General features: G+C 40.6%; 1 protein-coding gene across 1 annotated transcript in view; it reads left to right on the top strand.

Annotated features, from left to right (window-relative positions):
• The window catches only part of LAMC1 (laminin subunit gamma 1), a 129,169-nt gene that overhangs the window by 89,434 nt on the left and 26,744 nt on the right, over positions 1–12,991 (top strand). The window contains exons 4-13 of the mRNA XM_058701712.1: positions 675–841; positions 3,626–3,814; positions 4,583–4,700; positions 6,108–6,206; positions 6,296–6,432; positions 7,036–7,158; positions 7,250–7,439; positions 7,750–7,862; positions 9,987–10,208; positions 10,328–10,516. Of these exons, the coding sequence (XP_058557695.1) occupies positions 675–841; positions 3,626–3,814; positions 4,583–4,700; positions 6,108–6,206; positions 6,296–6,432; positions 7,036–7,158; positions 7,250–7,439; positions 7,750–7,862; positions 9,987–10,208; positions 10,328–10,516 (1,547 nt within the window). The remainder of the gene's footprint in view (positions 1–674; positions 842–3,625; positions 3,815–4,582; positions 4,701–6,107; positions 6,207–6,295; positions 6,433–7,035; positions 7,159–7,249; positions 7,440–7,749; positions 7,863–9,986; positions 10,209–10,327; positions 10,517–12,991) is intronic.

The following is a 12,991-nucleotide window of genomic DNA, read 5'->3' as shown; positions in this document are numbered from 1 at the left end:
TTGCCCCAAACAACCTGAGAGAATATCAAGCTACCAGAGTTCCATATGGTAGTTGAATGTCTCTTACTACCTTCAGATCAGGAAAATCATTATGACAGATCATAGCTGACATAATTATTGACTTATAGTATGCCTGCACAATCCTAGGCACATAAATAAAGCAGCTTCTTGACCCTCTCAGTAACCCTGTGAAATTCACATTCTCATCATCCCTATTTAATAGCTAAGGCACAGAGGTTAAGTTACATTGGTAAGTCACAGGGCAGGGTTTCAAACATGTATCCTGGCTTCAGAGTCCATGCTCTGCTTAACCTCTGCACTTGGCCGCTCCTTGACACATGCAGTTGACTTCCGGAAGTGATCCTCCAGATGGCCTCAGAAATTGTTAGAGACTTTCTTCTTATGTCTGGTCAATGCCCCATCCCTGGTTAAATACAGATGGGGTGGTGGTGTTTTTTTGTTTTTTGGGTTTTTTTTGCTTGTTTAATTTTAATTCCTACCTAAAAACTCAATCATTACTTAATTTTGCTTAGTTCCTCAGTTTACAGTTTTGAGTGGTAAAACTAAAAAATGTTCTGAGGTTGCTTTTAGTTCTCTCTGTACATCATTTTTTTGTATCCATTTCTGGGACTTTGTGGCTGTTTCGTATTTCTGAGTGCCTGTTCTCTTCCTAGGTGTAAATGTAACGGACATGCAAGCGAGTGTGTAAAGAACGAATTCAACAAGCTGGTGTGTAATTGTAAACATAACACTTACGGAGTGGACTGTGAAAAGTGTCTGCCTTTCTTCAATGACCGGCCGTGGAGGAGGGCGACCGCCGAGAGTGCCAGCGAATGCCTGCGTGAGTGCCCCTTGGCCTCCAGCTGTTAGATTATCTTGAGGGTTTCCAGAGTGGGGAGCAGGAATGGGTGACTTCCTTCTGTTCCTCCTTGCAAGGAAAACTCTGAAAGGCAGTGCTTCTTCCATCATTTGAGAGCATGGAACAGTAAACTTACACACACATCAGAGGAAAATCCTAGATGAAGGCAATTGGCTATGGATATAAAGTATGCTCATTTTGTGTTTCCTTCATGAACACACATACCAGGGTGGGGGCAGCATCTCCAAGGTTTGGAACTTTGCATAGATCCAAATACTGGGCAAGTGTAGCCTCCTGTAAAATTTGGTTTCTCTAGTCTTTTCTTTGCTGCACACGTAGAATATTTTCCTGCCAATGGTCATTTACTCTTACTCAAGCAGTCAGGATCATTGATTAATATGTGTCGGATATGTTGATTTCTAGACTAAGACTGTCATTCAAAAGATGATTTTCCCAAATTATTTTTCCTTTATTTCACGAAAGAGCCCAATAGGGAGAATCTTCCTTCTCCTCCTGTGCAGATGTGGGTGGCTTTGGGAAGGAGAGTAGATTCTAGTATTTCTAGAAAAATGTAAAATGAAAAATATTATACATTGTTTATCCCTTCGTAATGGCTTGGTTTATTTTGAACAGATAGAGAAAGATGTCTCAGGAGAAAGGAACCATGAAACTATGTGATTGTGATTTGCCAAGGACTTAAAAATAAGAAACTTTTAAAGCAGATATAATTTTTTATGACCTTATAAATATTTATCATCTACTCTTGATAAAGGGATAAGAAAGAAGACACTCCACACTCACTGGAATGGTTGGCAGAAACCTTGAGAAACGACCAATATTTTGTCTCATGACTATTTCTATTAGTTGCCTAGAGCAGATTTTCTTTTTATTTATTTTTTAATATTTATTTCTGAGAGAGAGGGAGAGAGAGAGAGGGAAGGAGGGAAGGAAAGAGTAGGGGCGGGCAGAGAGAGAGAGGGAGACACAGAATCTGAAGCAGGCTCCAGGCTGAACTGTCAGTACAGAGCCTGATGTAGGGCTCAAACTCATGAACCCTGAGATCATGACCTGAGCTGAAGTTGGGTGGTTAACTGACTGAGCCACCCAAGGGCCCCTAGAGCAGATTTTCTTATCTTCCCTTTTCCTCAGCAATTCCCAGATCTGAAGATAAATTGTGCAGCTTCCTCTAGAATTCCTACGTACTTGCTTGACTTTCTCTTCTTTTACTGAACTGTAATATCTAGTGTTAGAAGCTACAGGATTAAGGTCTTAACAAAAAGAATGACATGCCCCTAAGATGTGACATTTAAGTAAATGTACACATGTGTTTGACAAGTATTCTGTTCAATGATAGGGTCACATTTGGAGTCTCTCCAAGACCATTATGAGAAGAATAAACAACAGATTGCCAATTTACCACTAGCAGACAGGTGGTTTGCCTTCTTACCAGCTGATGATAAAGGAGACACAGCACCTGCTTTACCTGGGGGTTAGGACAGTGTAGACAAGGGAACTGTTCTGCTCCACATCCCAGACCACCAAACCTTTTAGCTGGGGATGGACCGAGTTTGGCTGGGATGGGATGTGCAGAATAATCTAGAGAGGCTTGAGAGAAGAGAAATAGCAAACGAAGAAGAGAATAAGAGTTCTACAAGTTACTTAACACAACTTTAATTTTTGCTACCAGTGATTCAAGTTTCTAAAAAGTATTCAAGTATAATCCTATTAAAAAATGATTATAAAGAAGGGGAGGTGAAAAAAAGAAAATATATATACTCAAACATTTTTTTAAAACAACTTTATCTGAAATCAAATAAAACTTTAGTGCTTAAGATACTGCCTGTACTTTGTGTGGAATATATAATTCTAAGGAAAAAAAACTTAATAGAAATGTAATAAAGAATTTCTGTGACTACATGTACGTGTTCTTAAAATGTAGTTGCGTTGTGTAGGGAATATAGTTGGCATTGTGGGTCCCCAGTGGATGACTGTGTCTAGTGACACTGAACGTCCCTTCAGTCCTGCCTCCATCTGCAGGGGCACCAATCTTACCTCACGTGTCTCTGGTTCCCCCAGTCTGGCTATGCAAGTAGTCTGGCACTTCGAAAGTTAGTGTCTTAATGTATTTGAATCGTCTGAGGGCTGAAAAGTGAGGTAGATGAAAGCCCGCATATAAATTGGCACCTTGTTTTTGAAGCTGGTATTGAATGAAGGATAAGGATTTAGAAAAATTAGAATTCAACTTGGCTTTTACTTGCATTTAAACAATTGCCCAGAGATTCTAAGTACTGGAATTTCTTGTATTTTATGGTGGCCCCGGGGGGTTTTGTTTTAAGAAATTTTATTTTATTTTATTTTATTGAGAAAGAGTGAGAGCATGAGCAGTAGAGGGAGTGAGAGAATCTTAAGCAGGTTCCACACTCAGCGTGGAGCCTGACAGGGAGCTTGATCTCACGACCCTAGGATCATGACCTGAGCCAAAATCAACAGTCAGGAGCTTAACCAGCGGAGCCACTCAGGCACCCCGATGGCATTGTTTTTGATAAGACCATTTCTTGGTAAACTGATAATGTGGCCATCTAAACCCTTTACTGACATACTCCTTTTTGTTTTTAAATGAACAACGCATCAAGTAGGCGGTCCTATCCTACCACCCTTTGGGCCACAGGGATATGGGAAATTATGGTTTGGTTTTCTTGGAGTCTTGAAAATGCTGTTTGGCTAAGGAACATGGATCTGACTTAACCCGTATGTTTTGGCCAACAGCCTGTGACTGCAGTGGCCGATCACAAGAATGCTACTTTGACCCTGAACTATACCGGTCCACCGGCCATGGTGGCCATTGCACCAACTGCCAGGGCAACACGGATGGTGCCAAATGTGAGAGGTGCCGGGAGAATTTCTTCCGCCTTGGGAACAACGAAGCCTGCTCTCCGTGTCACTGTAGTCCTGTGGGTAAGTGACAGGCAGAGTCAGCTTCAGCCTGATGGATTGAGACACAAAATAAGGGCTCCCTGTCTCCCCAGAAAATCTTTGTTTCCTAAGCATCTGCACAGGTTAGGTATGGAAGTGTGTACATTATTGTACCCCCCACCTCCACTCTGTTTAACCAAGTTAGGCTTTCAAATGATTTTCTGGTGTGTATAAAAGTGTGGGGTTGGCCTGAGTAATGGTTTTGTAAATAATTAGTAACATGATCCCAGAAACCAGTTTGAACTTTGACTGTAAAAGGTTAGCTGTTTCGTGAGTTCTTCCTTGTTAATGACTTTGTTTAGTTTACAGTCCTTAGAGGGCTGAACTTTCTCAGTATGTTGGTGTGTGTTCAGAAACATAGAGTGCTCTTAGTCTGTTCTACTCTTTCAAGAGTTTGACCTTTATTTTGTTGTGCCTGTATATACTTAAGTTCTAGACGTGGGCCTTAAGGATCCTGTGCTTGCCCACAGAGAAGGGACTGGTTTTGAGTACAGTTTGTCGTTGGGTGCAGAGTGCCTTGTTTTTCAACATTGATGAGCAGGGTGTGTGTGTGGAAAGTTAAAATGTTATGGCTTAAAAGGATATTATTTTGAGACAATGAGGATTTAAAATTTGATCTTTATTCCCTCCGTAACCATCTAGAGATTACATATTAGGTTTCAGGCAGTGTTTTTAGTTACCATTTTTTTTTGATTTGGCATATTAATTTTACTTTCATACATGGTTGTTGATAAGCTCTTTAAATTTTAGGTTCTCTCAGCACACAGTGTGATAGCTATGGCAGGTGTAGCTGTAAGCCAGGAGTGATGGGTGATAAGTGTGACCGCTGCCAGCCTGGATACCATTCTCTCACTGAGGCAGGATGCAGGTAAGACTTTTCAAAACCAGGAAAAGGGGGCAGAATCTAAATGTAGTCGATTCAACACAAGAGATCTTGTGGTTTGTATAAACATTTTTCCTTATAATAATCGTCAACAGGATTCGAAACTTCTAGCTCTAATGATGATCCAGGATTGGTTTGTAACAGAGATGAGGCAGAGTTTTTATTTTTTTATTTAAAAATTTTTTTAATTTATTTTGAGAGACAGAGGGAGAGCACAGGCGAGCAGGAGAGGGGCAGAGAGAGAGGGAGAGAGAATCCCAAGCAGGCTTCACACTGTCAGCACAGAGCCCGGCTTGGGGCTTGAACTCACAAACCATGAGATCATGCCCTGAGCCGAGATCAAGAGTTGGATGCATAACCAACTGAGCTACCCAGGTGCCCGTAAACAGTTTTTTTTTTTTTTTTTTTTTTTAAGATATTTAAAATAAATTGAACATTCCTTCCATGTTCTTCTGGATGGCTTACCACCATAAATTATACCTTTTGCACTATGCCCTTTGTTTCCCCCAACTGTTTCTATATGGTGCAATAATTACATGCTCTGTTGAATTCAGAAGTGTTGTTGAAAGGTTAGGTGAACAGAGGAAATATACGGAAATGGAAAGGAAAGCTGCAATTTGGTCTCTATTGGTACATAAGTAAAGATTTGTAAACAGGAGTTTCTTGGAAAGGAAGAATGACGCCATGATTCTGTTCAGATTACATTTTACACTAAACTCTATGTTAGAAGACATGCATCTAAGCCACCTTAAAAGCAATGTAATTTTTTTGTATCTCTTTTTCCTTGCCTAAGCAATAGAGAATCACAAAATGATATTGCAGAGTGTGCTTGAATACCATTCTATTAGCATATTAGAACAAATGGATGATTTACACTATAAAAACTAAAGATAAAGAGAATTGGATGGTCTGTCTTTGTAGACCCCCGAGCAATTTTTTTTTTTTTTTATTTGAACCCAAGTTAGTTAACATATAGTGTAATAATGATTTCAGGAATAGAATTTAGTGATTCATCACTTACATACAACACCCAGTGCTCATCCCAACAAGTGCCCTCCTTGATGTCCTCACTCATTTAGCCTATCCCTCCCACCCAACACCCTGCCAGCAATTCTCAGTTTATTCTCTGTATTGAAGAGTCTCTTACAGTTTGTCTCCCTCTCTGTTTTTATATTATTTTTTAAGCAGAGTTTTTAGTATAGAAATGTGATAGGTATTCTTAATTGAAACCAAATTCATATATAAAACTGATTTTAAGACTTCTTTCACTTTTTTATGTATTCCTTTTTTTAAAAAATAAAATGTATTAACATGTAAAACCAAAAGTTGGCTTTGAGTGTGGAATTTCTTTCTCATTTCTCTCATTGTTTTACTCCTTTTCCCATCCAATAGGCCATGCTCTTGTAATCCTTCTGGCAGCATAGATGAATGTAATGTTGAAACAGGAAGATGTGTTTGCAAAGACAATGTTGAAGGCTTCAATTGTGAGAGGTAGCTCATTCTTTCTCTAGCTGTATTTTTTTTTCTGATACCATATTTCAAGCACAACAAATTCCTGGTTATATCTTTATGTTTTTCAGGTGCAAACCTGGATTTTTTAATCTGGAATCATCTAATCCCAGAGGTTGCACACCCTGCTTCTGCTTTGGGCATTCTTCTGTCTGTACAAATGCTGTCGGCTACAGTGTTTATCCTATAACCTCTACCTTTCAGATCGGTAATTTGGACCTTCCCTTCTGTCTCCCAGAATTGTGAGACTAGACTTACAGCAGTTTAAAAAAATTTTTTTTAATGTTTGTTTATTTTTGAGAGAGGAAGAGAGAGCGTGAGCAGGGGAGGGGCAGAGAGAGGGGGAGACACAGAATCCGAAGCAGGCTCCAGGCTCCGAGCTGTCAGCACAGAGCCCAACGCAGGGCTTGAACCCAAGAGCCATGAGATCATGACCTGAGCCGAAGTCAGACGCTTAACCAGCTGAGCCACCCAAGCGCCCCAAGACTTACAGTAGTTTTAAAAAATTAATAATTTTGAGGATTTTTTGATAGTGGTAACATTTTGTTTTTCAGTGTACATAATGTTTTGTTTGGCTCTTTGTTTGGCTTTTTAATTGAATGAAAACATGGCTTTAGAATGTACTGTAGTATAAATTTACATAAAAATCAAAATATAGCTTGAGGGGTATAGCATATACAGGTACTGCTATAGGAGCCGTGTATTCAAACTGTTTATTGCTGACTTTCTATATATTTTGTGGTCTATAGAGGACCTGAGTTCAGGATGTTTACGAGGTGATGGCACTTGTGTTCTCATCCTGTGCTTGCAGATGAGGATGGGTGGCGTGTAGAACAAAGGGATGGCTCTGAAGCATCACTCGAGTGGTCCTCAGAGAGGCAGGATGTCGCCGTCATCTCAGATAGCTACTTTCCTAGATACTTCATTGCTCCTGGTAAGTAAGACTGGGAAGCAGTCTGGCGCCACGTGTGTCCCTGTTTACTCTCATTGTTACGTTCTCACACACCACTGTGTCTGCTTTCCAGCGAAGTTCCTGGGCAAGCAGTTGTTGAGTTATGGCCAGAACCTCACCTTCTCCTTTCGAGTAGACAGGCGAGACACTCGCCTGTCTGCAGAAGACCTGGTGCTTGAAGGAGCTGGCCTGAGAGTGTCTGTGCCCTTGATCGCTCAGGGCAATTCCTATCCAAGTGAGACCACTGTGAAATACGTCTTCAGGTAAGACCGTCTTCTTTGGAAAATCTGACTTGACCAGAATTCTAAAAGTACTTTCTTTACCAGTCTTACTGGGCCTTAAGGTGTATGTTGGAGAAAAACGTCTGGGTTATAAGGGTGATTTTGGAAAAGGAAGCCTTCCCTTTATTTACCTGTATCTTTGCAGTTGTATTATCAAACCAACAGATCCATTTCTGACTTGGTTAGATTGTCAGAGCCTTGCATTGTTGGTGGCTTAAATGAATAAGAAATGCTTTCTCAGTACCCAGAATTTTCCTTATAGAGGTTAATATAGATCTTTCTTTCTCTCTAGGCTCCATGAAGCAACAGATTATCCTTGGAGGCCTCCTCTTACACCTTTTGAATTTCAGAAGCTCCTAAACAATTTGACCTCCATCAAGATCCGTGGGACATACAGTGAGAGAAGTAAGTTATGATATGATTTAAGAGAATTAAGAAGACGATTGGGTAAAAAGATCCACAATAATGTAAAAGTTTATCTCTAAAGTCCCAATACTATAAAACTTGATCCTAAAGAAGTGGTATAAACTACCTTGTTGTACATGTAAAAATAATGCATTTGTTTAACCACATTCAAGGACCTGGAGAAAATTTGCTAAAATTAATAAGTGGCATTGTTTCATAATGAATAAGCCTAATGAGGTTACTTTATATCTACATGTATTCCAAGAATCCTTTTTTTTAAATGTTTATTTATTTTTGAGAGACAGAGAGCATGAGCAGGGGAAGGGCAGAGAGAGAGAGGGAGACACAGAATCCAAAGCAGGCTCCAGGCTTTGAGCTGTCCACACAGAGCCTGACACAAGGCTTGAACCCACGAACTGTGAGATCATGACCTGAGCTGAAGTTGGATGCTTAACTGACTGAGCCACCCAGGCCCCCCTATATTCTAAGAATCTTGAGTGTAATTCTACTGACTCACATTGCTTCCTCTTTATTTCTTAATGTGCCTTTAAAATTTTTTTCCTATAGTTTTTGTTTGTTTGTTTGTTTGTTTGTTTTAATGAGGACCTTTTTCTGTAGAAAGCTAAAGCTGTTTGGGTGGAGTCAGAGTGGTGGTGTGGCATAGTGAGTGACATCAGCAGCTTGGATGTATTGGTTTTTGAGATGCCTATATGAACATCCAGATGAAGAGGTCTTATAAATTGTTGGAAATATGGGTCTGGGCTTAGGAATAAGTTAGGGCGAGAGATCTGGAATTGAAAGGTTGACTACATATGGGCAGTACTTTTTAATTGAAAATGAGACCAAAAATAGAGAAAAAGTGCAACCCAGAAACATAGTTATCTAAAGACTATGCCCTGAGACTCAAGGGAGAAAAAAGAATTTTGAGGAGGAGAAACGATTAATGGGTTTATAAAGATGGCTTTCTTGGATTTTGGATTGGGTGACTAAGGAATCATTGGCAATTTTTTGTTTAAAGAGGGTTGAAACTGAAGTTATATTGCAGTGCTTTGATAAGTAACTAGAAGGTGAAGCAGTAGAATAAAGCCAAAGAAGTTTGGCTGTAAGGGAAGGAAAAGAGGTGGATTACAGTTCAAGAGAAGTGACAAGATTAGAGGAAGAGTACTTTTTAGGATGGGAGACTTCAGAATGGTTACAATTGGAAGCACCTTAACCAGTGGTTGTTTCTCATGATCTAACTGCTAACAAAACCCCATAAATATATCAAAGCAGTAATACAAGAGATGTTCTTTAGCCTCAGGTTGTCAGGTTCTAAGAATTGTATAAACAGCAAGTGATATTTCATAACATAGGGAAATAAACTTGAAACATTCTGGAGCAGAATGGAAATTAAAAGGAAATATGATGAAATAAAGGACTGCCATGTCATAGGATGTTCCTGCTGAGGCCATCCCATGCTCTGTTGAGTTGGATGAACCATTGGTCTAAGCCAATATAAGGCTTCCTCTCTTTTTTTTTTTCTTCTGGAAATGGGGAAGCATTGTGATATATGGCATATTTGCTTGGGAATAATTGCATATTTGCCAAAGTAGCCCTGAGTATTAAAACTTGTATAGCAAATTTTCCTGTTTTATGCAGGGCACAAAGCATATTGAGTGGCACTTGTCAGCACGTGCTCTTTGCTCTTTTATTCCTGAGCTGTGCTGTCAGCGCCTGCTTCTGTGGCAGGAGAACAAAAACACTGCTTAATGGCTATGGACTTAAACTCTTCTTATCCCCTGCATTCTTGCTCCAATCTTTTCTTGCCCCAGAATATTTCCCAGTGCTTTTCCTTTGTCACATTGGTGATTGAGAGAACTGAAGAATCCAACAAATCCAGTTGTTGTGTGTGTGTGTATGTGTTTAAAAATGTTTGCTATACAGCCCTTCCAAATACTTAATGCTAGGTACCCCACAAATGTTGTGAATGCTATTTTCTAGTTATCTCCTCCAAAAGATGACTTAACTAATAGTTGATTTTCTCTGGAATTTTGTATCTGATAACTCTCTAGCTTTATTAACTTTCTGTAAGCTTTTGAAAAACAGAAGCCAGTTCAGTGATTCTCCTGCCCACGTCATACACAGGTGCTGGCTATTTGGATGATGTCACCCTGACAAGTGCTCGCCCTGGGCCTGGGGTGCCTGCAACGTGGGTGGAGTCCTGTACCTGTCCTGTGGGATACGGAGGGCAGTTTTGTGAGATGTGCCTCTCAGGTTACAGAAGAGAAACTCCGAGTCTCGGGCCATATAGCCCGTGTGTGCTCTGTACCTGCAATGGACACAGTGAGACCTGTGACCCTGAGACAGGTGAGCAGATGGTCTTTGGTGGCTGCTTGACCTCCGTCATTTAGCAGATGGATGGGAAGTGCTCATGGTCTCATGTGCTTGCACACTGGCCTGTTCTCTCATCCCCGCTCTCCACATAGGTGTTTGTGACTGCAGAGACAATACAGCTGGACCCCACTGTGAGAAGTGCAGTGACGGGTACTATGGAGATTCGACCGCGGGCACCTCTTCCGATTGCCAGCCCTGTCCGTGTCCTGGGGGCTCGAGTTGTGCCGTTGTCCCTAAGACTCAGGAGGTGGTGTGCACCAACTGTCCCACTGGTACCACTGGTGAGTCCACTCTTCCGTAGGCTCTCAGTGTTCCATCCCAAAAATCACTCGGGAAGAGGAGCTCTGGGGGCTTGCGGACTTTTGTCTGTTTCTTTGGTTCAGTGATTATGGTGTTCTGGGTAGGCAAAAGTTTGGTTAGGAAAGAGATGTATTATCAATTTATAGAATCGTATCAGATACAAATAATAGCCAACATATTTATGGCCACATACTTCTCGGAGCACTTGACACATTCTGCCTGATTAATCCTCACAACCCCATGAGGTGGCTTTTGCCATGACCCCCATGTCACAGCCAAGAAAACTGAGGCGCAGAGATATTAAGTTACATGTCCCAGCTGCACGGCTAGTCACTGGAAGAGCTCATGACCACTACAGTGTACTCTCCCCGACATGTGAACCAAAACTGGATTTTTAGTTTGTGGGGCTGTCCTGGGATTCTTGATATAAACTGGTATTTTTTTAATTCTTTAAATTCTTTCTGTCTTTAAATAGTCCTTTTGGTGCATCATTGCCCATCACATTTAGTTGGGAAAAAATATTTGTATAGCTTTGGATAGACCTCTGTTCCTATTCTCAGAGTTTCTTTCTTTTTGATAAGAACATAAAACTAGATCTTTCTTGGCTACTCAAGGAACTGTCGTGCTAAGGACTCCAAATCTCACTGATGACCATTCATTCCTCTTTTTCCATTGACTTTAGCCCCCATGTAATAGAGAGGTTCTGGCTAGGCTTCAGATACGATTAAAAACTTTTTGTTCAAAAGATATTGCTGCAGAGCAGGGAAATAAGTAAAAAATAAAAAACACTGACCTAATAATTTGTATATCTTGTATGTCATCAAAACATTGTTTATTCGTTGGGAAACATCAAAACACTTCATCTTCCTTTCACTACTCCACTGAGCCCACACTAAGCACAAGCACATTGTAACACAAAGAGATTCAATCATTTGCTTGAGGTAGTTGAGAAAAGGAGTAGAAACTAGTGTTGACTTTCAGGTTTTTTACTCTTTTCTGTCTGTATGTGTGTTCTAAAACAGTGGCCCAGCAGAGGCTCACAGATGGCATTTCTCTGACCTGATCTCATTTCCCACCACCCACTGTTGCCTTCGCTGCTCCTGCTCCAGCCATCCTGGGCTTCTTGTAATCCATCAGATGAGCCAGACTCTATGGCTTGCCATACATGATGTTCTTTTTTGAGAATACCTTACTCCACTTTTTTCCACTCAAACCTCACTTTTCTTGTCCAACTCCAATCTTTTCCATGGAGTTGGGTTGAAACATCACTTCCCTAGGAAGGCTTTCCTCAGTGATCCCTCCCCGCACTACCACCTCAGGTTTTTAAGACCCTTTACTCTGCTGCCACAGCATAGCTCAAGATCCCACTTGCTTAGAATCTATACTTAGATGTACCTGATAAAATGTTTTGATGAGAGATCCCTTTGCTCATTCTGTTGTTCCATTGGGTAGTCTGCAAGCATAAAACTAAGCTAAGCATTTGGGGGTGTTCATTCATGGCAGTGCTGAATAATACAAATGGTGCACTGAGACGACTTGGGATACGTAATGGAGAGATGGAGTGTAATATAGGAGATCTTGCAAAATGTTGTAAACCCGTTAGTCTATAACTAGATGCCTCTCACACAAGACTTGTGAAATACATTCGTCTTCTTTGTCTTCTTAGTTATCACCTGGCTTGAAGGAGATGAGCAATAGCACTTCTTGAGGATGTTAATTGAGGTAGAGGTCCACCTGAAAAACAGCCTAGACCCTGTGAAAAATAATGCCATTGCTCGTTAGTCCTATTTCCTGCTTTACTTTTTTCATAGTGCTTTTTAACCACTTGATATTTTTCTGTTTATTCATTTGTTTGTTGTCTGTCTTTCCTCTCCTTCACCCCAGTTTAAGCTCCACAAGAGCAAGGACTTCTGTCTGTCTTATTCATTTTTGTATCCCTGACACCCCGAATAGCACTTGACATGTATACTTGTTGAATGAATGCAAATATTTTTTGGATGATGAATAGAGATTGCAGATGCAGGGTAAGGTGTTCCTCATTTAGAAGGCTACTGAAGAATAGAAATAACTACTGATAGTCCCTGAGATCTTCACAGATGAGATCTTCTTCACAACATCTTTAAAATGATCTTTTGGGGTAAATTAATAATAATATTCTTTTTTCAATACATTTATTTGAGTCCCTGGCTTTGGGAATGAAAATGCAGAGATGAATTAGGGATGGTCCCTGCTCTTCAGGGGCTAAAAGTGTGGAGGCAAACAGAGATAATTTTTAGACAGTGTGGTTAGTTCAGACAAAGGAACTCACGTAAGAGGGCCAGAGGTGAAGGAGCAACACCTCCCCGAGGGTGGGGACAGAATGAGAAGGAAAAACTAAGGCCCAAAAAAGTACATTACTTGCCCAGAGTCATGTAGGCAATCCATCCAGGACTTGAACCTACATCCTGGACTCCGCG

This window comes from Neofelis nebulosa, chromosome 15 (genome assembly GCF_028018385.1).
Source record: "Neofelis nebulosa isolate mNeoNeb1 chromosome 15, mNeoNeb1.pri, whole genome shotgun sequence".
Taxonomy (NCBI): Eukaryota; Metazoa; Chordata; class Mammalia; order Carnivora; family Felidae; genus Neofelis; species Neofelis nebulosa.
This window is presented reverse-complemented; position numbering and strand designations above follow the sequence as displayed.